The 25,820-nt window shown below is 37.5% G+C and overlaps 2 protein-coding genes across 6 annotated transcripts; one reads left to right on the plus strand and one right to left on the minus strand.

The window, feature by feature from the left end:
- Positions 1-14,028: 14,028 nt before the first annotated feature.
- On the plus strand, positions 14,029-24,877 carry LOC107767067 (uncharacterized). Of its 5 annotated transcripts, XM_016585980.2 has the most exons (7): positions 14,174-14,295; positions 14,531-14,803; positions 16,164-17,503; positions 17,583-17,651; positions 17,737-17,935; positions 18,040-18,129; positions 24,297-24,877. In XM_016585980.2, the coding sequence occupies exons 3-6, from the start codon at positions 16,202-16,204 to the stop codon at positions 18,108-18,110; spliced, it is 1,641 nt and encodes a 546-aa protein (XP_016441466.2). In that variant the 5' UTR covers positions 14,174-14,295; positions 14,531-14,803; positions 16,164-16,201; the 3' UTR covers positions 18,111-18,129; positions 24,297-24,877. The 5 variants fall into 5 exon arrangements, with proteins under 5 accessions (XP_016441464.2, XP_016441467.2, XP_016441465.2 ...); XM_016585978.2 differs by lacking the exon at positions 14,531-14,803 and having other exon boundaries at positions 14,029-14,295; XM_016585981.2 differs by lacking the exon at positions 14,531-14,803 and having other exon boundaries at positions 14,041-14,295; positions 17,586-17,651.
- LOC107767069 (WAT1-related protein At2g37460-like) lies at positions 21,364-23,932 on the minus strand. Its single transcript, XM_016585982.2, has 7 exons — positions 23,603-23,932; positions 23,377-23,439; positions 23,182-23,298; positions 22,796-23,036; positions 22,559-22,720; positions 22,042-22,193; positions 21,364-21,963 (listed from the first exon to the last, which is right to left on the minus strand). The coding sequence occupies exons 1-7, from the start codon at positions 23,794-23,796 to the stop codon at positions 21,753-21,755; spliced, it is 1,140 nt and encodes a 379-aa protein (XP_016441468.1). The 5' UTR covers positions 23,797-23,932; the 3' UTR covers positions 21,364-21,752.
- Positions 24,878-25,820: the final 943 nt, after the last annotated feature.

The following is a 25,820-nucleotide window of genomic DNA, read 5'->3' on the forward strand; positions in this document are numbered from 1 at the left end:
TTATTGTGAGCAGGTAATGGATTGTTAGTTACATTCGGGATCTCCTCGTCCCTTAGCACTATTTTCCCTTGCTCTATCAAATTCTCGACCACTCTTTTCAACGACCAGCAGTCATTTGTATCATGTCCCTCGGCCCCTGAATGATAGGCGTATCTGACTCCAGCTTTGTAAGAAGGTGACGTCGGGTTTTGCCTTGTTTGAGGGATTGGTTGCAAGAAACCCAACTGGACTAGCTTCGGGAACAAAGTAGAGTATGGTTCACCGATGGGCGTGAAAGTCCGCCTTCGAGGTGGCTCCTGAGGGCAGAAGTTATTCTGCGGGGGTTGTGGGTTATAGTGGTTGCGGTAAGGAGGCTAATTTCTGGGAGATGGAGCTGGGCCTCGGTTGGCTTGTTGCGGCGGATGGGTATAAGGTTGGGCATTCATGACCATATAGGGTTGATGAGCATATACCAGATTTGAGTGGGGGTAGTAGTGTTGTGGGGTTCTTTCCGGGAAACGAGGTCTGGGATGACGTTATTCCCTTGCTTCCGAAGCTGCCATGGTCGTTTCTTCCTTTTTCTTCCCTCTTGCTATTCCTCCGGACCCGCTTTGGACGGCTTGGGAGGTCGCCCTTATGGCTGCTTGACTCAGAATCCTACCTGTTTTCAGACCACTCTCCACCATCTCTCCAATCTTAATCGCTTCCGCGAATGGCTTTCCCATGGCTGACATCATGTTTTGGAAATAGTCAGACTCTTGAGCCTGGAGAAAGGTAGTGACCATTTCCACCTCATCCATGGGAGGCTTCACCCTTGACGCCTGCTCACGCCACTTAATAGCATATTCTCTGAAGCTTTCTGAAGGTTTCTTCTTTAAATTCGACAGAGAATTTCGGTCTGGTGCAATGTCGATGTTATACTGGAATTGTTTCACAAAATCTCTGGCGATATCATCCCATATATGCCATCGAGACATTTCCTGGTCCATATACCATTCCGAGGCTATCCCTACTAGACTTTCCCCAAAATATGCCATTAGCAGTTCTTTTTTTCCGCCGGCTCCCCGCAATTGGTTGCAGTATTTCTTAAGATGTGCAATGGGGTCACTATGCCCATCGTATTTCTCAAACTTTGGGGTCTTGAAACCCACTGGCAGGTGCACGTGAGGGAACATGCATAGGTCGGCGTAAGAGACGCTCTTCTGTCCGCTCAACCCTTGCATATTTTTCAAACTTTGTTCAAGGCTTCTCATTCTTTTGGCCATCTCATTTTGTTCTGCAATTCTGGGGTTCTGATCCTGCCCGGGTGCAAGCTCGCACTGAGGCGGAACCCTTGCATATTTTTCAAACTTTGTTCAAGGCTTCTCATTCTTTTGGCCATCTCATTTTGTTCTGCAATTCTGGGGTTCTGATCCTGCCCGGGTGCAAGCTCGCACTGAGGCAGTGGAGGATTAGTGTTGGTAGGGAACCTAGTTGGTTCCATTGAGAATGAGGGTGCTTGGAATGTAAAAGAGGATGAGTCAAAGCTTGGTTTGTACGTAGCAGGCTGTGCCGTAATCGGGCAGGGCGGTGCAGTAAAGATGTTCATACTTGCATCGGTGGCTGACATTCGGGGATGAGGCTCAGAAGGCGATCCAGCAGAGAAGGCTGAAGTGGCTGGGTATCCGAATGGAGTAGCAGGATAATTTATGGGGACATTAGAAGTCCCACTTGACCTGGGGAATAACTCAGGGAATCCGGGGACGACACTTGGCGGCTCTTTCCCATTATTCCAGTCGTCCAGCATTTCCAACATGCGGAGCCGCAGGATTCTATTTTCCTCCGCAGTTGCGGATTCAGGTGTGAGGACGGCTGAGATCGAGCTCTCCTCGGAAATAGGGATTGTTTGCAACGGAATCTCTGAAGACATTTCCACACTTCCTTTTGACCTGGTGAAGTAAGTGTGAGTACTGCTTCCGGTCTTAACAGCAGGTAGTTGAACACTTCTCTTTGACCTCGTGAAGTATGAGTGCGAGGCCAGACTTTCACCAAACCAACCGTCTTTTCCAAAAAAAAAACCTGAGGGTACTCAAAGATAAACGCACGGTTAATTTGCAGCAAATAATATATAGGTAATCTCACGTTGGGCATGATGCACCTATGCAGTTAAGTGGATTCCTACATGTTTGCGACGAGAGCATGCGTCGTTCCGGCATTTTTCCTCTCTTTTTTTCTCTTCTTCTTTTTTTTTTGCTTTTCTTTTATGTTTTTATTTTGCAGTAAAAGAAATGTGACCGGATCCGATGAGGATTGCCTACGTATCACGATGCCTATGTGAATCAGATCATTACGTAGTTCAAAGACACAAATGAAAGAAACACACCTTTTATTGTTGAAACGATCTATTACAAACTACATTTTGCAAAAGAAAAAGCAAACTTTGAAAATAAACCCAGACTAAAAATCACCCTGATGGGAAAAACAGGCGGAAGATGCTAAGATACAGACTTGACTTATGAGTGCATTATGATTTTGAAAATTGGTGTCTGCGGGGCATCGTTCGGCCTCGCCGCGGTCTTAGGTGTGAGATCCCTCTCAAGTTGCTCCAGCTCATGCATAGTCTGCTTGACATAACCCATCACTGCCGAGAGGACGGTAACGCTGGTCATGTTCTCACATCGTAGACATCGTCTGGTGATGGCATGGGCAATGGCCTTGATCCTATCTCTGGTTTGCTTCTTCTCTACGAGTAGGCATTTTATCTGATCGCTACATATCTTGAATACCTGAGCATCCTGCATATGCTGATTCTTCAGTCGTCGTACTTCTAACTTCATCTGGGTTAATGAGTCATACCAGTATCTGCTCTCAATTTGGAAATTCTTGGCCTGATCAGCTTCTTTGATCTCAAGTATAGCCATCTCTTTCTTCATTTTGGCAACAATTTTCTCGTGGTCGCGTTTCGATTGGTTCAAATTCGGCGATGCTTCTCTACTCTTATTCCCCACTGTGCCTTGAGCTTTGCCATAATCTTTCCCGATTCTTCTAAACCATCTCGCCACTCCGCGACTTCTCTTTTTAAACCCTTAATCAACTGCTGGTCTGATCGACTTCTGGGCTGTTCATCAAGAGACAATCTCAATTTTTGGATTTGGGCCTTAAGTTCTTCATTCTCTTGGACCAATTTATTCTTTTCGCTTCGATCCGCCGCGATTTGTATGCTGTTATTGAACTTCAGATGTCAATTTGTAGCTTCAAATCACCGATTTCTGCCCGATACCCCTTTTCTTTTGCTAACCAATTCCATTGCCATCGGGATGATTCTACAAAGTCTTTGAGATGCGGTCTCTTAGCTGGTCTTTCGCAAGACAGGTCACCTTTGAACCAAGCGTGATACCTTGGGGCAACTTCCCCTTTTGCTATATCCATCACACAAGTGCTTGCCGTCAGATGTTTGCACTCACTCCAGATTTGGCGAACTTCTTCTTCGGGGAAACGACCATCTGGACTGATCTCAATCACTTGGGTACTCAGATCTTCATCTTTCGGCACCACTTGATACCTCCCAAGTTGCCTCAAAACCCGATATGGTGCGTAGGGTTGGATGCTTTTAAGTCCCATCAACAGAAAGTGGGGCCTGGTTGCTGGCATGTATATGATTTCCTCAACAGACGACCATCCGAGCGTTCATTGGATTTGGCTAGCAGTGAGAGTTTGGAAAAATAAGGTCCATGATGTGACGCCCTCAGGTAGATTGAAACCTTTGACTCTAGTGTAGAATTCTCCAATGCAAGTCTTCTCAGGCGAATCGTAACCCAAGAGCGGAGAGCGGTGGCATAAGTGATCGGTCATCCATATTTGCAACAGTAGGTTACATCCTTCGAAAAAGTCGCCCCTGGCTCGACAAGCAGTGAGAGCCCGGAAAATGTCAGCCATAATCATAGGTGCTAGAGTACTCTTATCTTGGGTGAGCAAAGTACTGACAACCCCAGTTATTTTTAGATCGATGTTGCCGTCCTTCCTTGGGAACACTATAAGACCTAAGAAGGCCGTCATGAAAGCTAACTGCATGTGTTCGTCCCACTTTTGTCGGTTGCCTTTATTACACAGTTTGAAATCCGGCTTATTGAACCCGCCTTCATGACCGTATCTAGCATACATGAGATAGAGACTGCAGAAACCTTTGGCAAGATCTGGATGGTGAAATGTTCGGGGTATTTTCAGAAAATCCAAAAACCGGTGTACTGTGACGGCCCTAGGTGCAATCAAGTACTTGAACCTTAAAGGAGCTTCATTATCCCCAATGTATCCTGCTATTTCCTCTAACGTTGGGGTGAGTTCGAAGTCTGAGAAATGAAATACATTGTGCGCCGAATCCCAGTAAGTGACCAATGATCTGATAATATCGCCCCGAGGCTGAATGTCTAGTAAATCCGGGAGATTTTTCAGATATTTCCTCACTTTGCCTTGCCCCTCCTTGCCTAAGTCGTTCCACCATAATCGCAACTCAAAAGGGATCTTGGTCATTATTGAAAATGGTTCGTTTTGTATCGTGCTCATCCTGCACATTTATTTAGGGCGATAAACTTTTATTAGACTCAAAGTTAAAATTATCTAGATATTTTTTAGAGACTTCTTTTTTTTTTGCAAAAACGGGAGGTTGGACCCGACGAGGGTTGCCTACGTATCTCACCCCGTGCGAGAATCAAACCGGCGTAGTTCGGTCGGATCAAAATAGGGGAAACAAAAAATAAAATCCTTTAAAGAAAAGAAGAATAACCCTTTTTTTGAAATTTTGTTATATGTTTTGTTTTTCATTTTATTATTTATAAGAGACCAAGGAAATATTTACACATTTTAAACTTCCTCTTTTTTTTGAAATTTTGAAAATCTTTTAAAGAGGTGCTACAAATGAAACAAATAAAAAAAAAATTGGATTTTGAAAGTGATTAAAAGGAATAGTCGAACTGAAAGGCAAGCTTTTTTTATTATTATTATTAATTTTTTTTTTAGAAAATTCCGGTTAGGTTTGATATTACTCGGACATGGTTTTTTTTCAAAAGAATAAGTAATTATCTCCCTACTCTGCTATTTTTTGTTTAGAAATTTTCGGAAACCGGTCAACATGCAGATCCGAAGCAAATAGATGCGCACAACAAACGGGATGCAGCAGGATGGTCTTTTCATTCCAGGTTGCCTGTCCTAGACGGACCCAACCCCTGTGTTGAGTCCCCTATGTCAAATGCAACATGATGCAGATAAGCGTTCCTACTAGGGATCCGGCAAAAGGTTTCGTTATACTAAGTTTATAACCTGGGTAGATGTTCTAGACTGTGTACCCGAGCGGACAACTCGGGTCGAGGAGGGGCAACTTACCGGGAACCAAAAGGCCGTCCGGCTTCGTAACTTATCCGTCCTCTTTCTTATTTCAGGTATCGACACTAACAGAATAAGGAGCCTCGGCCAGCGAGCTTCTCCCCGGAGGTGAAGAGAGAATGGTTCGGCACAGTTTATATATAGTTCAGATAATATCAAAGCGGTAAAAGACAACATTTAGCACGTTATGCAAAAACATGTAATAAAGATCGGATAATAAAGCCAAATATAACAATTATTCTAAGCTCGAATTCTGAACCCTGAACTAACGTTCTGGGTCAATTCCCCAGCGGAGTCGCCAGAGCTGTCACACCTCCTTTTTGCGCGCCCGCCCCGAAGGGTTGAATGCGAGGGGGAGTTTTTCCAATTTAAGTGACAATATTCAAAATGGGATTATTTATTTAATTCAGAGTCGCCGCTTGGGAAAGGTTTGGCTTTTGGTGTCCCAAGTCACCGGTTTAACTTGAATCCCAAATCGAGGAAATTTTCGACTTTTCCAAATGAAGTCTGCGAACCAGAAATTCTAAGTAAGGAATTCTGTTGACCCGAGGGAAGGTGTTAGGCACCCTCGAATCCCGTGGTTCTAGCACGGTCGCTTAAATTGTTATAATGGCTAAATATCTAATTTAAATACATGTTGTGACTTATGTGCTTTTATTAAGTTTAAACCGCTTTTATTATTATCATTTATTTTTATAGAATTGCAACGTCGTGAAAATGCATCTCGAACCACATCACAATCAATGCACCCGCGGTCGTCGACATATTTTGACTCCGTTGAGATTTGGATTTGGGTCACATCAATGTGCACTCGTGTTTAAGAAGGTTAAATTAAGCCGCGCCTAAAGAGTCTAACGCGTTATTATTTTCGGAGAAGGCCATGAAGTTCACTAAACGGCCTATCATGAATTCTAAAATATTTATTATGGTTAGTTATTGAGGGCCCCGCAATGTTGCATTTTTTATTTGGCGAGGCTCGTCTCTATTTTAGAAAGGATGCCCTAAAGTGACTACATTTCTATTATGTTCAGTCTAAATAGAAGAAGAAAGATACATGTTAATTCAAGTATATGCTTTGGCCTAAACCGGATCCTTATCAATTTCTGATTAATTATTTATAAAATGGAGAGACGTCATACCTTGTGGAACATGCTTTAATTAGGTGAAGAAGTTACATGCGAGATTCACGAAATACAACACTTAATCCGAACAACATCTTTAAGTCGGATTTGAATTAACTTGCTTAAGCAGGATTAATTGAATTCCTTATTAGAGGATGTTACCGATGATGTTCAAAACTAGTCCTACAAACTGCCTAAAGAAATCAAAACTGGATGACTCAAACTGTATCATGTTTGGCTAGATTTAAAAGCTATTTGCCCCCTACTTATTCAAAGCATGCTTGAAAGAGTGAGTTCAATTTTAACAATCATATTAAATAGTTTCACATTCCATGAACTGTATTTACATCCTGTATGCTTCTAAACGAATCAAGTACCACAATTTCAGATCAACATAAACATTAATTAAGTACAAACTTACTAATGTATTCTCTATTAGGCTACAAATTAAAGGATTTATACAACTTTAACAACATTCGCAAAGCTGTAAGTAAGGCAACAAATGAAAAAATTCTTCAGATCTTTCGATTCAACTTTCATTGCGACATCAGTTACATCAGACAGATTCGAAGTGTGTACCTGGGGAGATGCTTACAATGAAGAAAGCAAGAGAGTCAGTTGAGCAACAGTGCAAGCGAAACAGCAGCAGTAACAAATGAACAACAACAGGACAAATTCCAATGCAAGATGCAATTATAGACGAGGGAAAGAGGCAGCAAAATGACAGCAACCAGCAGGGGAGTAGGGTCAGGATTCAGACAAACCAACTCCAAGAGAATCAAACAATGCCAACCAACCAATAAACTCAGCTGACACTTAAAAGAAAACAGAACTGACTGAACAGGTTGGACAAACTGGGAATCGAACAAACAGCAAGAAGAAGATAGCAGTTTCTGCTTTCTGTATATCCCTCTCCCTATCTCCTTTCTTTTCAAAATCCAATATCAGTCTTCAGTTCTGAGATTATACTTGAGTTATCAGAAAGAAACCTTTTCCAATTTTTGGTGTTTTTTCCAGAACTTCCAGTTTTCAAAATTTAGTCTGAGTTCTCCCTCTCTAATCTCAGATCTCTTCCTGTGTCTGTATATTATCCAATGTCCTCCCCTTTCAGTTTTATGTGTGTCCCCCTCTTTTAATAGCCTAAATTCAAACCTTTAACAGCCTGTTAGACAATCAACACACCCCTCCCATGTGCTCTCCTATTTTCAGATTTCACTTAGCTAATTAAGTATAAACAAACCCCATGATATTCCCTGGCAGACTTACTTTTTAGTAATGTTTATTTTTTCTGAAACTAAAGTAGAGTATGGGCAGTAGAATGTAGTCTAACAGCATATGCTGTCAAACTATTTTAATCAAAAAGGGGCCTTTGTGCACATGTTGTGCCCCAATGCCCATGCCCTCCAATTCAGACTGTAACTAACAATCTGACCCTTTTATTTCTGATCCAAATTGACAATTATAAGCAGCTACACTCAGTTTCTAATAGATTCAGGCAATGCTTAACAGAAGCAGGTCAATTTGTTATTGATCAGACAGCTGAAACTAATTGACGACACATGTCGACTCGACTATATTAATCATAACATGTACAATCGTAGCCAAAATCAGATGTCTAATAGTATCGAACACATGACTCGAGTCATACTGACCCAGCAGAATTGTACTCGAGGAATCAGTTAATCAGTCAAATTTGAAATTCAGCTAATTGCACAGCACATACATACATACATATTATCAGTGAATAGAAGAAGGCCTTTAATCAAACACATAGGTTCAGGAAAGGTGGACAGGATACATTTGGTAAAATTCAAAACACAAATTACACAAAACATGAACAACCCTTTAAACAACACATGGACTAAAAATAAAGAAAAAGGGAAACAAAAACTCACCTTAAATCCCGAAAAATCAAAAGTCTTAGCTTGGATTCGAACAGGCCCTTCTCAGGGTTGAACGGACTTTAATCGAAGTGTTTCTCAAATGAGAAACACTTCGATTAAGGTCCATTAGACCCTAATCCCTTGGTTTGAACAGGCACGGAACAGGCACGAGGAAACCTAGGGTTCTAGAAGGCAGATTTGGGTTTTGGGCTTTCTTGTTTAGATTCGGACCAAACCAAGCATGGTTTGGTCACGAGGGGGTCCGGGGACTATCTGGTATGAAACTGGGGTGCATCGGTGTAGATCGAGTTTTGCTCGAATCTTCAAATGAAGATTCGAGAACCTAGGGCATGATTCGAACTAAACGGCCAACAGATCAATGTTCAGGGTGGTGAGGGGGTTCTATGGTGTTCAGGTGGAGGTCACCGGCGTTCATGCCGCCGGGTTTCTGGTGAAGGGAGATGGGGGCGGCTCTAGGGTTCCGGGGTTCTTGTGAAGATGATGAAAGCTGGGGTATTGGATAGGGGGGCAGGGTACGAGTGGGAGCTTATATATGGAGTGGATGAACGGATCCTGGCCGTCGGATGAGACACGATGAAGGGCCAGGATCCTTCAACTAATAGGAAACGGTGTCGTTTCAAAACTAGAGGGGTTGGGTCGGTCCGGGTGGAATGGGTCGGGTTCATCAGTGGGTTATGGGGAAGTGATCTTGGCCGTTGATCAATCTGAGATCAACGGCCCAGATCAGACTGGATTAAAACGGCGTCGTTTGGACGCTCTGGGTATCAGCTGGTCTGGACCGGGGCAAGCACGGGTTTTGGGCTGAGTTGTTTGGGCCAATTTGTTTAAAATTGGACTGGCCCAAGTCCGAGAATTCTTTCTTCTCTTTTATTATTATTTTTTTTCTTTTGAATTAATTTACCAAATAATACCATATAAAACCATAAACAACATTTTACATACAATTGACATTAATTATACTAACATCACTTAATGACAGAAATAAAAATGAAAGATGCACATTTTTTATTTATTTATTTATTGAATAAAATAAACACGGACGGGATTACAGATAACTAACGAATATGCCACACAAAATCCAAAACCTGTACAGCAGGACCATTTGTCACATTTTTTATTTCTTTTGGAGCGATTGTCGCGCGAAAAAAAAACCACGTGCTCACAACGACCACCCGTTTTCAAAATTATTGGATGTAATTCTTATGCTTAAAACCCACTATAAGAGTTGAAAGGATATATGTCATGTACGGGGTACTTAAGAATGAATGTCTTATGTAAGTTGGATTTTTTCATTCCTATACATTATTGTAAACTTTATTACCTTAAATGTTCATGTTTATTAAATTACCCTACCTACACAAGTTTTGTTTACAAAATATATATATTCCACATTAAAAGGCTCTCAATATATTATTAATGCCTTCAATTAAGGGATTTAGTTATACCATTTTCCTTTTTTTTCTCCTCTCCTCTTTCCTTCACACCTTGTCCGCCTTAGTTTATGCTGTTGTCAGTTTGTCGAACTTTTGTCTATTTTTTTTCCCCAATTAAATCTTCGAAATACTAGGTGGAATCGAACTAAAACTATGGTGACACATACGATCTAAATCTTAAAAACTGATGCATGTTTTTGAGTAAATTAAATTGTGAATCAAAGATGGGTCAAGAAATTTGTTTGTAAGAGCAAGCATAATAAACAAGCTTCCCTGAAGCAAGCAAAAGAACTGAAACGTATACTTATTTCTGTAATTTCATCTTCACTCAACATTGAAATTTATGTATTATGAACCTATAAAATGAAGAAATCATTCAAAGAAATTTACTTATTACAGTTGAACATGACATATGTTTAGAGCACAACGAATTGGAACAGAGAGATATAAATTTGTATGGTACAATAGCATACAAATTAAAAAGTAAATTCCGTAAAATTTTAATACACATTTGATACATCTACTATAAACTAAAAATAAATTTTATACAACTTATTTATAATTTATCAACACATTTTATACATACTAAAAATAAATTTCATACAACTAATTATATATTATACAACTTATCTACAACTTTCACACATTATTTTTACCCAGTTAAATACAACTACAATAACATACAACTTAAATATAAATTTTATACAATATGTTTTTTGTATATTTTGTATCTGATTTATACGTAGTAAAAATAAATTGCATACAACTAATTATATATTATACAATTTATCTACAACTTTCACACATTATTTGTACCAAGTTATATACAACTACAATATCATACAACTTAAATATAATTTTATACAATGTTGTTCAACTTTCATACAATAGTTAAATAAATAAATAAAAAATATATAAACAACAGAATACAATTTTTCTACAATTTTAATACAATTTCGTAAATATAATGTATATCATGTCTTCTTCTTCTTCTTCTTCTTCTTCTTCTTCTCCTTCGAGTTTCAATCTGAAATTCAGCTAAAACCAAGTCTAATCTTCACCAAAACCCCTCAAAATTGAGATATAAACTCCAAACCATATTCCAAATTGTTTGCAACAACACTCAATCCAAACAAATAATGATTTTTGAAAACCCAAATTCGAATTCAAAGCTTCAAAACTTTTTAATCGCTGTCAATGATGGAATTGCTGCTCTCTTTTCCTTTGCTTTACCTTACTGAAATTAGGGATTGTGAGATAGAGAGAGATGTAGAGAGAATTACCAATTCTTTGCAACAACATCCAATTCAAACAAATAATATTTTTTAAAAACCCAAATTTGAATTCAAAGCTTCAAAATTTTTTAATGGTTGTCAATGGTGGAATCATGGGTGGGTGCAAGATAAGTGGGGGAGGGGGTGAGCTGTGGAGAGAGAAACGTGGAGGAGTGGAATATATGTTAGAGTAATTTTAGGACACTAATTATTATCATTAATTTCCTTAAAATATACATAAATGATAATTGGGTATATAAAATATAATTATAGTAAAACTTGAGTAGGGAGGGTAATATATTTTCATATAGTGTATAGGAATGTAAAAATTCCTGAGTGAACTCTTACTATTACCCAAGAAACTGAAAATAATAAACTTTTTCTTTTACATTTTTTTGGTCGAAACAAAAACAAAGGACAAGAAGAGAAAACTTAAGTGGGCGATAAGATTATTTTTAAACTTAATTTTCATATAATTTTGAGCAAGAATGACGGAGAAAATAAAACACCAGCTATGAGAAATAAATTTTCAACAATACAATGCAAAAAAGGTGTTAGACGGCCAGTTTTGAAAACCAATTTTTAATATTTAACTGCCTTTTGATATGTAGTTAAAAAATAATTATATCTTGCGAAGATAAAATTATTTGGGCAAAATTTATTCCACTAGCCAAAATATAAGAAAAAGTCAGTACAGCATGTTCGAGTTCCAAATTTTCACAAGTAAAACTCCAGTAGAATATTAAAATTTGAAAACTCCATTTGTGTGGAACTCCAGCACAAGATTTTCTCATGAACTCGTTTTTTTTCTAATTGGAGAAAAATATTTTCCCTATCAAGATAAAGGGAAATATTTTTTAACACTCTTTTTTCAATCTTCTCCACCCTATTTCCCATCCCATCAACCCAACCTCTCTCACACACCTACCCCCACCCCGCCCTGACCCCCCACCCCCTCCCCCACCCCATTCTTAATAGAAATATTGTTGATAATACTTTCTTTTCATGTTATAAATAAAGTACTTTTTTCATTTCAACAAATGAATATTTTCTTTTCATGATATAATTTTTTTTGACAAAAAAGTACTTTATTTCCTAATGTAAAATTCCTTTCATTTCAACAAAAAGAGTAGTAAAAAGTATTTTCTTCCATTTCAACAAAAAGAGTATTTTCGTTTCATGATATAGAAAAAGTAGTTTCTTTCATTTCATCAAAATGATGTAGTAACAAATATTTTCTTTCATTTCAGCAAAAAGAGTAGTAAAAATATTTTCTTTCATTTCAACAAAAAGAGTATTTTCTTTTCATTTCAACAAAACGAGTTTTTTCTTTTTATGATGTAAAAAAAATATTTTCTTTCATTTCAACAGAATGAGTACTTTATTTTCAAGTTGTAGAAAGAGTATTTTTTTTTTTAGTTATGGAGCAAAAATTTCAATATTATTTTTGTGTAAAATTAAAGCGGCACATTAATTTCTTTGGGTTTGTGTGAATTTTTAGAAGAATAATTAAATTCTTGAATTTGAGGGGTCGGAGGGAGGGGAGGGGAGGAGAAGACATGAAACATGGGGATTTGGAGGAAGGGGTGAGGAGAGTAACATAAAAAATATTTTCTACTCTCTAACCAACACTAGAAAATAGTTTTCGAAAAATGTTGTTCACTCATCAACCAAACAAGGAAAAATAAGTCATAAATCAACCATTTTTCATTGAAATTATTTTCCTTCATACCAAACACATCCTAAATGTTAAATAGTTTGGAACATTAGCAAAATTTAATTAGCGCGGCAAATGGGATAAATATCAAATCTCTCGGGACCTCGGTCTTTGTTTTTTTGCTTAGCTTGAGTTCATAACTTTACTATGTATCACTAAACGTTGAAGAAAAGGGAAATTTTAGAAAAAAGATCGTGTTTTAGATCTTTTTCCCCTTACTCTCTCATGTTATTGAAATCCTTTTGCTATCACTATAGATTAGAGGTGTTTAACGGGCGGGACGGGACGGGTTGAACAAAAAAAAATCCAACCCATTCGTTAACGGATCGGGTTGATAGTGCGTTGGGAATTTGCGGGCTGATAGCGGGTTGGGAATTTGCGGGTTTTTGTGGGCCCGTCCGGATTCGGGCTCGGGCGGGCTGTGCTAATATTTTTTTAATTAAATTTTGTTAGCAACGGTACACAAATTAAAAATAAAAATAAAAATAAAAATAAAAATAAAATAAAATTTTTAACCCGTTAACGGGTTAGCGGGTTCCGGTGCACCGATATCCAAAATGTGTTCGTCTAAAACCGGCTCCCCGTCCAACCCGTCCCAGCCCGCCCTATATACTATAGTGCCAGGCTAAACCAGGCTGACCCCGGCCGAACCGGGCTGAAAACGGGTCAGCCTGATCCGATTAACAGGTTTACTATAGATCGTGTATAACGGCCTATAAAGTGATTATTTGTCTATTTTGTTTTAATTCCAATACAACATTCTTCCTCTTCTCAGTCTCTCAAATGTACATTGTACATTTGAATAAAGTCGATATTAACGGTTTAGATTTCTCAACAATCATCCTCAATCGTGTATCCGCCAATATATATGTTTCTTCTCCTTTCACCTTTTATAGACCTTACCGATTAGCTTCTCTCGTATCCTCGATGATTAAATTTCATTTTAATTTTTTGATCGGAGTTGGTATGTTAAATATACTTCGATTTAAAAATTCATTAATTGGACTAAAAATGCTTACTTTTTATAAATTTAAGAATTATATATGTCCAAAATAATACAATAAGAATAGAATTAGATTTTCCCCAAAACTTGTTTGGGTCAAAAACTCAAAACTTTTTTCTCTTTAAGTTGAAGTCTTCTTAAAAGACAAATCATATTGTGGGTCCGTTATTTCATGTATCAGGCCCACCCTTTCGAGTGCCACGTATGCCCCAGGTACAGTTCAGGGGCAATTATTCCTTGTTGCTCATCTCCTCAATACAACACTCCTTCTTCTCAATCTCTCAAATATAACCGTTGATTCAAACAAAGTCAAACGTTGACGGTCCAGATCTCTTACCCGTCATCCTCAATCGTGCATCCCACCATCGTATATATTTCTACTCCCTTCACCTTTTATAGATCTCGCCGGTTACCTTTTTCCGTACACTCGCCGGTGAAATCCCGTTCAAATTTTCCGATCAGACTTCGTTGGAGCCGGTACACTGAAAATACTCCGATCGTATACCTATGTATGTAATGCTTATATCTGTATATTTCGCCACTGCATGCCGGAGTGCTAGGGTTAGGGTTCCATTTATGTGAACGTTTGATGAACTGAAGTGCATTGAATTGAAAATGTTAGAGTTTTGTTTGGTTTCAGAGAAATTGATGCAAAATTGTTTGAGCATTTGTTACAAATTAGAGTTTAATAAATTTTAGCTAAGTGAATGACTGTAATTTTTGGTGCTTTTAACGTTGTTGCAGTTGCAATGAGTGGTTTGACTACGTGAAAGGTGCTTATTTGTTACTGTGAGAAGCTCGTGCAGAGAGGAGAGTGCATAAATTGGTTTTGCCAATGATAAAATTCATTCTTTTTGGTCCTTGGGGCTTAGTTTAGTTGCCAAAGGTTGAGGAACTCGTGACTTAGGTCACATATTTGAGCCCTGCGCCATGCAAACTAAGCCCGGTATTTAAGTGGAGAAGGGTGGAGGGGCGGCCCATTATCCCCGATTTAGAAGGTTGCGGTTGGTCCTAAAGGTTCTTCTCAGACGGATTTCTCGGTCATAAAAATAAATTTCATGCATTGTGAATTTCTATTAGTGTTGCATGTTATATGAGAATCAATGCACAAGGTATTTTGCTATTAGGAGGAACTAGGAGGAATCATATTGCTGGGAAATGAACCCACAGTGAAGTGGTCTCATAGGTCAATCGCGGTCTGCTTTGTTTTCCACTCTAGTTTATGATGTTCGTTCGTCTATTTTATGGAACACCCACCTTTTTAGTTATTTAAATTATTATAGGACACATTCTTTGACACAATTGTGCATTTTAGGGATACCGATACTGCGTTTGCTTGTTAATAATAAGTTTCTGTAATGAAGATAAATAAACAACAATTTTTATTTATCCAATTTGTCTTTCATCCTCACTTCCGAATCAACTACAATTCATAATCGGAATTTGATGTCAATTTAGGTCAAAATGAATATCAGGCAATAGCACAAAAATGGGGGGGGGGGGGGGTCTAGTCTTCATGGAGCAACTTAGGTCATTATCCCTTCTCCACGTACTTGCTTGACTATGAAAATATTAATCAAATTGGTCTCAGGAAGTATCATCAGATTAGATCAACTGTAGATGTGGTACTCCCATTGTCGAATCATATTGTTTTTTATCAAAAAAATTCTTAATGTTCGTAGTTCATTCCCCTTAGATAAGCTTAGGTTGGTCATTATGCTTTCATGAACTAGAACTAAGATCTTTAGGGGGCAGGGCTTGAATTTTAAGCACTATGTTAAGATTTCCCAAGCATTATACCAAATTCTTGGAATTGTAATCTCGTGCAACTGATGAACAGAGTATCATTTTAGGGAGAAGGAGATTGATTCAGACTTCAGAGTGTCAAACTTGGAGAGTAGATACTTGATAAGCCATTATTATAGTTTACAACTTGTCTCAAGCAGTTGTTGACGCTGTCATTGTATTGTTGATACCCTACAAGCTAGTACTACAGTTTACAATTGTCTCGAACTTGGAGAGGTAGATCCATAAGCTAGTATTATGGTTTACAACTCGTCTCAAGCTTGGAGAGGTAGATATTGATAAGCTAGTAGCTTAGTAGTATTGGACTGTTTTTAAGATTTATCATTGATTCAACACATCTCTGAATTAAGTTTTAGGTTCCTTAAAGTTTTTAATATTCAAGTTAATTTCATAAGTTTTTGCTAAATGTTCTGTCTTATATCCTTGATCTCAAATAAAAGCTGAGTCGTAAAAGGAAAGTTGGAAAGGGATATAATTCACTATTGATTAACCTTGCATTTCCCCTTTGGTAACTAGATTATAGTTTCAATAAGAATGCTTTCCTCAGATCTTTTTGTTGTACTCCTTGCAGATCTTGCAGTTCTGAGTGGCAAAGCGATTCCATATGAAATGGCTTATGATAACTGCTCCACGCTTGAGCCTAAACGTTCCCATCAATGGTTCATGGATGGTGTCGAGCCTGAATTGCTTCCCAACAAGAAGCAAGCCACTGAAGTACCTAATCATAGTTCGTTCACTGGACTTTTAAGTTCCAATATTGCTCCGTGGATGAACACTTCTGGTTTCCACTCAGTTCCAGGCCAATATGCAGAGAGGCACTTTGATGATGAAAGTGCAAGATCGGTCAACTTTGATGACAGAAGTGTTCCATCCGTTGGCATTGGCAACGTTAATGTGTCTAGAAAGGTGATGGAAGATTCATTTGGAAGTGATTCCTCATTTGGTTTATCCATATCCCATTCAATGGAGGATCCTAGATCAGGTCTTAACTATGGTGGTATCAGAAAGGTCAAAGTCAACCAGGTGAAGGAGGCTGAGAATTTCATGCCTGTGTCAATGGGTGATACCTACACCAGAGTGATCAGCAATGCAATGTCAACAGATCATGCTTTTACTAAGGCTGAGGATAGTTGCATAGCTATGGGGCTCTCTTTTAACGGAGGCGATGATCATATGATGTCATTAGGGGACACCTTTAATAGGGAGGATAACAACTTCATATCTATGGGTCAACCTTTTAACAAAGTGGAGGGCAACTCACTATCAGTGAGTCACCCTTTCTGTAAAGATGAAAGCAATATTACCATGCTGAGTCAAAGTTTTAGCAGAGAGGATGATAGCACTATATCAGCGAGTCACTCATTCAAGGACAATAATACTGCTATATCAATGGGTCAGTCATTCAATAATGATGATAGCAATATTACTTCAATTTGCCAAACTCTTAGTAAGGTCGCTGACACCAATCCACCCATGAGCCACTGCTACAGCAGAGTCAATGACAATACAATATCAGTGAGTCAGACCTATAGCAAAGTTGAAAAGAATAATTTGTCAATGAGCCAATCTTTTGGCAGGGGAGAAAGCAATATCATATCTTTTGGTGGATTCAATGATGATGACGATATAAATTCTTCTGGAAGGCTGATTTGCAGTTATGACTTATTAATGAGTCAGTCTTCAGGCCAACAATCGGATATTATGACTGGAAAGCGATTGGTTGAGTCAAATGCCGATACAGTTACAAGTGCTACTCAAATGGCTGGCAATAAGGAAGTTATTTCTAAAAAGGAGGAGCAGAAAGCAGCTAAAAAGCCTCCTTCGAACAGCTTCCCTTCAAATGTGAGAAGCTTGCTCTCAACTGGTATGTTAGATGGAGTATCTGTCAAGTATATAGCTTGGTCTAGAGAGGTAAACTTTACTTTTTATGAGTCTTATCTTTGAAACTGTGATGCTCAGTATATGACATTATTCTTCCTTTGCATGGTAGAAGGAGCTCCGTGGTATTATAAAAGGTTCTGGTTACCTCTGTAGCTGTCAGTCATGTAACTTTTCCAAGGTACATTTGGTGCCAATTTTCGTTATTGCAGGACTAACTTGCTGTACAATTTACTGATTAAATGTGGTGTAACTTCTATGTGTAGGCAATTAATGCTTATGAGTTTGAGCGCCATGCCGGTTGTAAGACAAAACACCCTAATAATCATATATACTTTGAAAATGGGAAGACAATCTATGGGATTGTTCAGGAGCTCAGGAACACACCTCAGGATTTATTATTTGAAGTTATTCAGACAATTACTGGATCGTCTATTAACCAAAAATCATTTCGCATCTGGAAAGGTGCCTTAAATCAATGAACTGAGCTGTTTCATATTCTAGAATGTTTATTTTTTAATTAAGTTAGCATTGGTTATACAATTTTAATGCCTTTTTCCTGTCTTCAGAATCTTTTCTAGCTGCGACACGTGAACTTCAGCGTATATATGGGAAGGATGAGGTCAGGCGACTGTCATAAAGAGGAATCCATATGCAAGGTATTATGCAAAAGACGTGCCTGCATCTCTGCCTACAATATCATATAAATATGTGCTCTTTAATACTTCATGGCCCTATATAAACCATGGTTGATCTAGAGCGGTTTTTTGGTACTCTGGGAAAAATACTGAACGAATTCATGATACTAGTCCTTCACAACGTGCATATGCATAACTTATGATTTTGTTTTCTACATTATGTTTGCCTGACGGTGTATAACTTCCTGAAAATATATTCAGCCAATTGTTATATAGGAAGATACCAATGTTCATGATGCCACTCGTATGGATATATATTTTGAAGTGAGTAGGAGTTCTCTTATTTATTAGAAATCGGAATAACGTGCCAACCATTTAACCTACAAAATCTAGATATGTTTCTTTTTTATTTGGATGTAGGATGGTGCTAATATGGCTGATCCACTGGCATTCCCGGCCTAGCCAGTTTAAAGATCTCAAAGTGAATATTCACCAAATTTGTTTATTAAGTCAAATTAATTTGTCATGTCCGCAGAAGCTTTAAATTTACATGGGCAAAGTTGGGAGTGGTTCCAAGGTGGTGACTGCAAAGGAAACATGCTGGTACAAGATTTTGGTATAATTTAAAGTGGTGAAGTCATTAGAGATAGTATGTTGAAAAGAGATACACAATATGTTGGTGAAAGTGATTAGAGACAAATTCGACTACGTGGTGACCCTTAAAAATGCAACTTTTAAAATACAAATTCGACTATGTGGTGAAAGTGATTAAAGACATCGATAATGGATGAGATAACTCTTATGATTTTAGTTTCTTAATTGAAAAATGGACAAATTTGCCACTATTCGGTGAACCATGATCTCTGCCTATGTTTTGGATTCATGTTTTTCCATATGCCTCAACATTTCTTTTCCCATCACCCTAGCCATATTTTAAAAGCAAGAAAAATAAGAAAATAATACTTGTCTTAGTGGGGTTTGGACATAAGAATTGTAAAATTCCAAAAAAAGATGAAATTTTTTTTCAACTGAAAACGGTATTTGAAATTTTGAGTTGTTTCGAAGTTTTTTAAGTATTTGAGTGAAAATTTTGAAAAATATGTTTTTTGAGTTTTTCAAATTTCCGAAAATTTTCAAAATGCATCTTCAAGTGAAAAATTGGAAATTTTATGAACAAACACTTATTTTGAATAGAGGTGAAAATTTTTTGAAAAAAAAGAATTTTTTTATGTCCAAACGGGCACTTAGAAAAGAAAGAAATTCAAATCTAGGTGTTTGAAAAATCTCTTTCTATGGTGTAGGAGGGCTCTTGTAATCTGATTTTGACTCACTATTGGATCTCTTATATGGAAGATGTTCCTCTTTCTACCTTATCATCAAAATAAAAAACGCTATCCAGAGAGAGAGAGAGAAGCAAACAAAGAAAATAAAATTTTGAATGTGCTCTTACTGCTAGATACATGTTTAAAATTACAACTATTTTAGAAATGTTTAAAATAATTCTTAAAACTGTCCTTATAAGAAAATAATACTCGTTCCTTCCCAATTTATGTGGCAGTGTCTTACTAGCAGAGTTCTAAAAAAATGCTTTTTGAAACTTCTGGTCTAAAACAAGCCATAAACATTTGTGTAGCTATAATTGACAAATGGAAAGTTTAAAGTTAAATTATTTCTGAATATTGAATTGGCATTCCTTTTGGAACAAACTAAAAAAGAAAGGGTACCACATAAAACGGGACAGAGGGAGTAATCAATTGTTAAAACTGTAGTACGCTGCTAAATGGATGTCATGTTTAGGCTAAGACAATGTAAAACCGTCAATTATTGTAATAAGATCTCTTAGAGATGGCAATACTTTGTGAACTTGGCCGAAAGAATCAAATAAGCTAGGACCAAGGAAAAAAGATAAGCTGGTGATGAGATTAGGGTAAGTATAAATGTGGAACATAAGAATTTAGATGAGTGCCTCTACACATTGAAGACAAAGATCAAACACCTTTTCACTTCACAGATACAAATGATACTCACTCGTCCCATTTATTTGACATGGTCTCCTTGACGTGGAATTTAAAATGTTAGTTTGATGTGTATATCAAACTATATTGGAAGTAATTAAAGAAAATATTAATATAGTAGTTGAAAAGTTTTCAAATGAAGCGAAATGAGTATTGAGGATCATATAGCTGATCCCAACTAGTTTGGATTGATGCAAAGTAGTTGTTTTGGTACAAGTCGAAAAGTTAGTTTATAGGAAGAAATATGACATTAAAGATTAGAGTGCATTAGTTCATTAATTTGAATCTTTATTTGGTGAACATCGTATGGAAGGATGTTTTAGTTCTTATTAGAAACGTGTCAATCTTTTGAGACGTCTAAACATGGAAGTTTGTCACATACATTTATGAACAATAGATACCTCATTTTTATATTGATAAAACCGAAACTTTAGTACTTGAAAATTTTGTGGCTCAAAGTGCTTAATGGTGTAAGTTTCAATCTTCAAATTGCAATATTTGTTTCAAGCAAGTGTCAATAGTATGCCTTTGAGTATGCTTGATATGGTTATGATTTTTAAATAATTCATCATCTCGGCATGCTATTCGTTCCCGTAACAACTTGTGATGTCTGGAAGGGATGAGATAGTTTTGTCCTGTTAAACAAGTGAGATAATTAGTTTTAGGTTCATGACTCACTTTTCGATACCGTTGGAAGGTCGAAGGCTGGTCAAAAATTGGTGAGGACCCTAAATTGAGCAAGTTTCAGACTCCATTGTCCCACATCTCTGGTTCAGTAATTTGGGTTGCCCTACATTCATACCCCCCCCCCCCAAACTCCGACCCGGGTTTCAATTACATGGTCAGCATTTAGTTTGTAACAAGTCCTGCTTATCAAGAAGAGGTCTGTACCTAGCCCTTGCACAGATGGTTAACATAGAAGACATATGGAAGAATATGCACAAGGTTTCTCATACTATAGTAATCAAGCAATGGTGCTATTAATTATATGCTTCTGATTTTGATGCACGAATATATCCCTCTAAAGGCCTTTAGTGCCCTTCGTTTTCCATTGTTTTTCTCTCTTTTGGGGCGAAGACATCTATGGCCATCAATGGTAGGTGTGTGATTGGTTATTGAGTAGTATTTGAAATGTAGCGTAATGTCAATTTGTCCAAATTGGCCTGACCCATACAATGGAATAACTGCTAAGACTGACTGGTCCAAGTCTTTTAGACACTGATCTTTACCAGAGGAAATATTTTCAGATAGAACTTCGGTATTTTAGATCTTAAGTTCAGGATCCACCTTATTTTCATATCTGGGCATGATTATTGCTGTTAATATCTGTTTAACAAACCATAAGAAAAAGCCTGTTGGCTTAACATAGTTTGGTCATTCTATAGTTCTGACAGAAGTTTGCAAAAAATGGTTGTTTAACTGGCCCAAATTTTGGGCACATGACTTGAGATTCTTTTTCCTTGCCTTATGCCAGAAAGAAACTCCTTTTCATACATAAACCATCTTTAACTAATAACTATTAATTCTTAGATGAAGCTGAAGAGGAGCTCATTTCTTAAGATAAAAAGGTTGCTCTGTAGCCCGACTTCCTTTTGGAATTTGGAAGATATAGCCCCGACGAGAAAATCATTATATTCTTTCATCTTTGGTAACAGTTGTTCCTCTTGATGGACTGATGTGGATAATTGTCTGACTTAAATTTTCCTTGTCAATTTTGTTTTCATGTGTCGTTTCCTGTGTTGGTATTGCTTGTTCATCGGCTGATGGAGATTTTTGATCCTTGCTTTTACCCCACAGGACAATGTAAAGGCCTAAAACGATCACAACAGCACCAAGTACCCTGTAGAAAGTGTTACATTAGTTTTGTGTTGGTCGTAACTTATAAGAGCTTTAGGTGTTATAAGAAATTAAGAATTACCTTCCCAGGTTCATTTGTTCACGTAGAATGAATGAACTCAGTATAGCTACAATAACCATGCTTAATGGATTGAAAGCTGTGACGAAAACAGGGCCCCTATCTTTCATTATTACTCCTTGGATGTAATACGCGAGCCCTGAACAGAATATTCCCTGTATTGTGACATGGAAAGTGAGAAGCTTTTGGCAGAGGCTTAACTTCATGAGTGATTGGAAAAGCTATGCGTCTACATTTGTTTTCTCATTTCTCTCATGTTGCAGAAGTAAAGTTTCATGCTACAGTAGTTAGGAACATTGATGTGCATAAGCTGTAGAGCATCTAGTTAACAAGTTTTGTCACATAGAGTAGCACAGAGCTGGGCGATATGGTGCATACAATGGATAAACAATATGGTACAGAATTGGAGAATATGGTACATAGGATGGATAAACATTTAAAGAATGGTTACTTTTAATTTTTCTTGTATGCTTGTGTTCTAAGAAAATTTAATCTACTCTTGCTCATAAGTTTGACTTACACTGTATACAGCTGCAAGAAACTTAGTGTCCCATTTTATGGCCCACACTGCAGCTTTTCCTCTCTCCATTACCATCGCTACTATAGCTCCCTCAGCTGTTCCCAACAAGCATATCCAAGCAGTGAGTGAGAGCTCTGCAGGGTAGGTCCGCAGTGTGATTGCCTATGCATATCATACTAGAGTCAGATATGTGGCTTATTTCCTAGTAACTTATCTCTAACTAAGTTCTATCGTTACCTGCAAAATCATGAATGCTGCCCAACTGAAGCACCCAATTGTTATCATGAGGGAACCTTTGATAGCATGGCTTAGATTTAACCCACCACTTTGAGATTCATGACTGGAATTTCCTTTTGTCCAAAATAGTTCAATGACTGGACCTCGTACCAGCGTCATGATCATGGCTCCTGCAACTGTGGCGACAGTCCCGATTATTTTGGCTTGGCTGCGAATGCTTGTAAGCTTCACCCTCTCAAGCCTAGGATAAAGAGATTATGTGCAAACACATTTAATATCGTCATTTGGTTGTTTTGGAGAATCCATGTTGGTTTTCCTTGTCAGTTTATCTTTGCTGGTGTTCATATGTGATTATATCTGTAGAATGAAAAAAGCATATAATTTACCTGAATATCCAGGCCATTATAAAAGTAATGGCGGGAAGTATGTTGCACATTGCAGCTGCAAAAGTTGCTGTTGTGTATTTCAGGCCAATAGAGTAGAGATTCTGGTCGATGACTGGCCTATTGGTCAAGAGAAACATGTTTATGTTAGATACTGACTCCATGGAAAAAAATAAATTTTGAGTGTTGGAGACTTACTCCAGTATGCTAAGAAGTACCAACTTAGTGAATATTGAGAGAGTCATCTTTGGTCTTATTTTCCTGTTAAGAAACATTTAGCTTGTCATTCATTCTCGCTAGAATTATGGGAATAAAAAGAAAGACACTTTTTGTATGTCTTTGTCCTACTGGTAACTAGACTAGAATTGAGGTTGCAAACACGTCAATTGAACATAGGGAGGGAGGAAGAGAGAGAGATATATACTTGTCTAGAATTATTGCAAAAGGAGCAATAGCCAGAGTGGCTACTGCGTGGCGGTACACAACAAATACATAGTTGCTCATCCCTTCATTCAATGCCATTTTGGTGAGGATATCCATGCCTGCTAGCCCAAATTGAAGAAAAATGACAGCAATAAAGGGTTTTGATCTAATGAATAGTTCACTTACTGCCTTCATTGTTTATTTGCACAAACTCAACCTCTTTGAGAGCACTTCTATTGTAAGTCACAAGTGTGCACTAGTAACTGCTGCTTTTCTGGTTATATAGATAAATCCTTTTCACACAATTTTCATTGTCTACCCATTTTCTGATCAGCAGATGGGGACAAAATCTGTTGGATTTCATCTGTGTACAGAATTTGTTAATTAATTACTCGTAAAGCCTTCCACTTTTTAGATGAAGTGGCCTAGTCACCTGGACCTACTCATCACTTGCTTCTAGGAAAAGTAAATTGGGACAGAGTCCCCTTTTATTTGTTGCTACTTTCTGTTAGTTGTCTGCTTTTGATGAGCTCAAATGTTCTTGAGTTGGTTTAATTTGTTCTGATATATCTTAATATTTTGGAATATTCAAAAAATGTATCGTTTTTCTTTGAGATAATACTTATTCCCCATCTATGCTCATAGTCATGGATACTAATTCCTTGCAAAAACATCTATGGTTATGCATATGACAGATTGACAACCAAAGTGAACAGGTGGCCGACTCAAAGAGACTGTATTTCTCCTTTTGCTATTCGTCTCTCATAGTTGATGACTCTGTTATCGCCGTGATCCATGATAATAATTCTTGTCAGAGAAATGATGGCTGTATATTATATCTTTCGTTTGGTTCTACATTTTGTTAACAGAGGTATGTAAATTAGAAGTACATAAGTTTTTGCGCGCTGGTTGATTCAATGAGAATCTACGTTCTACGTTTTAGAAATTTCCCCAACCGAGTGATGTATGTAGGTATCGTAGTTTTGCGCCTGACCATCGGCAATGCAATGGGGGTTATCCTACATTTCTTTTTTACATTTTTCTGCTGTTCTGTTCTTTAGGTGCTCTCCCATTGGTAGTGCACCAAACTTGTCACTACTGAATTGAAAATTCCTCTACTTGTGGATTTTAAGCACTTTAAAGGTTGATAGCTAGCTCAGGGCAAAAATATTTGTAGTGCCTAGTTTAGGCACACGAATATTATGAGGTACGTCATCCTTGTGTAGTTAAAGCTACAATTGTTCCATTAAATGTTCACGTCATTAGTCTTTCTAGATTAGTAATGTGCGTGTTGATGATTTCTTATAAAAACTATCAACACATTGTGTACTTGAAGTTGCAATTGATTCCATCAAAATATTCACTAGCGATTATTCTTTCCAAAATACTAATCTGATTGATCTTGACGGAGATGGTTTTATTTAAAAATATACTAACATATAGTGTACTTGAAGTTACAAATGGTTCCATTAGATGTTCACAGACCATTTGTCTTTTTAAATTAGTGATGTGATTGATCAGACCGTATTGATTTCGTAACACATAGTGTACATAAAGTTAGAATTGATTCCATTAATTGTTCACATGTTATTAGTCTTTTTAAATTAGCAATGTGGTTAAATTTTGATCGTATTGGTGATGTACAAAAATATCAACATACTGTACTTAAATATACCAGTGGTTCAATTGAATTTTCACAGGTCCTTAGTCTTTTTAATTTAGTATTCTGCTTGATCTAACCCATGATTTTACATCATAAATAAATATCAATATGGTATGATCAATCACATTGCCAACATCTTTTGCATTAAAAAATCTTATGCATCAAAAAGCAAAGAAAGCTAAGTCTTTACGTGCCAAATTGCCAACCTTTTCCATATTGCATGTTGCATGTTGTGTTGGTAACATCTCCTTTTGTTTGTTTTTTACATGTTGTGTTGGTAACGTCTCCTTTTGGTTTGTTGGGGGTGGGGGGAGAATTGTGGAATTAGGAATATAGAATTGTAAAATTATATTTATGTATAGAATGTAGGGGTACCTAGGAGAATCTTCTTTATGAAAAGAATATGTACCAAAGTGCTCTCTTACGTCCCACTTGAAAAATGTGAGTTCCTAACAATACATCGACTTAATCTTATGTTCATTAAGATTAACCACTTGAATCGGTTTTTGACATTATTGTGAACTTTATATTGATTGACATGGATTGGAGTACCAGA

Source organism: Nicotiana tabacum, chromosome 10 (assembly GCF_000715075.1).
Source record: "Nicotiana tabacum cultivar K326 chromosome 10, ASM71507v2, whole genome shotgun sequence".
NCBI lineage: Eukaryota > Viridiplantae > Streptophyta > Magnoliopsida > Solanales > Solanaceae > Nicotiana > Nicotiana tabacum.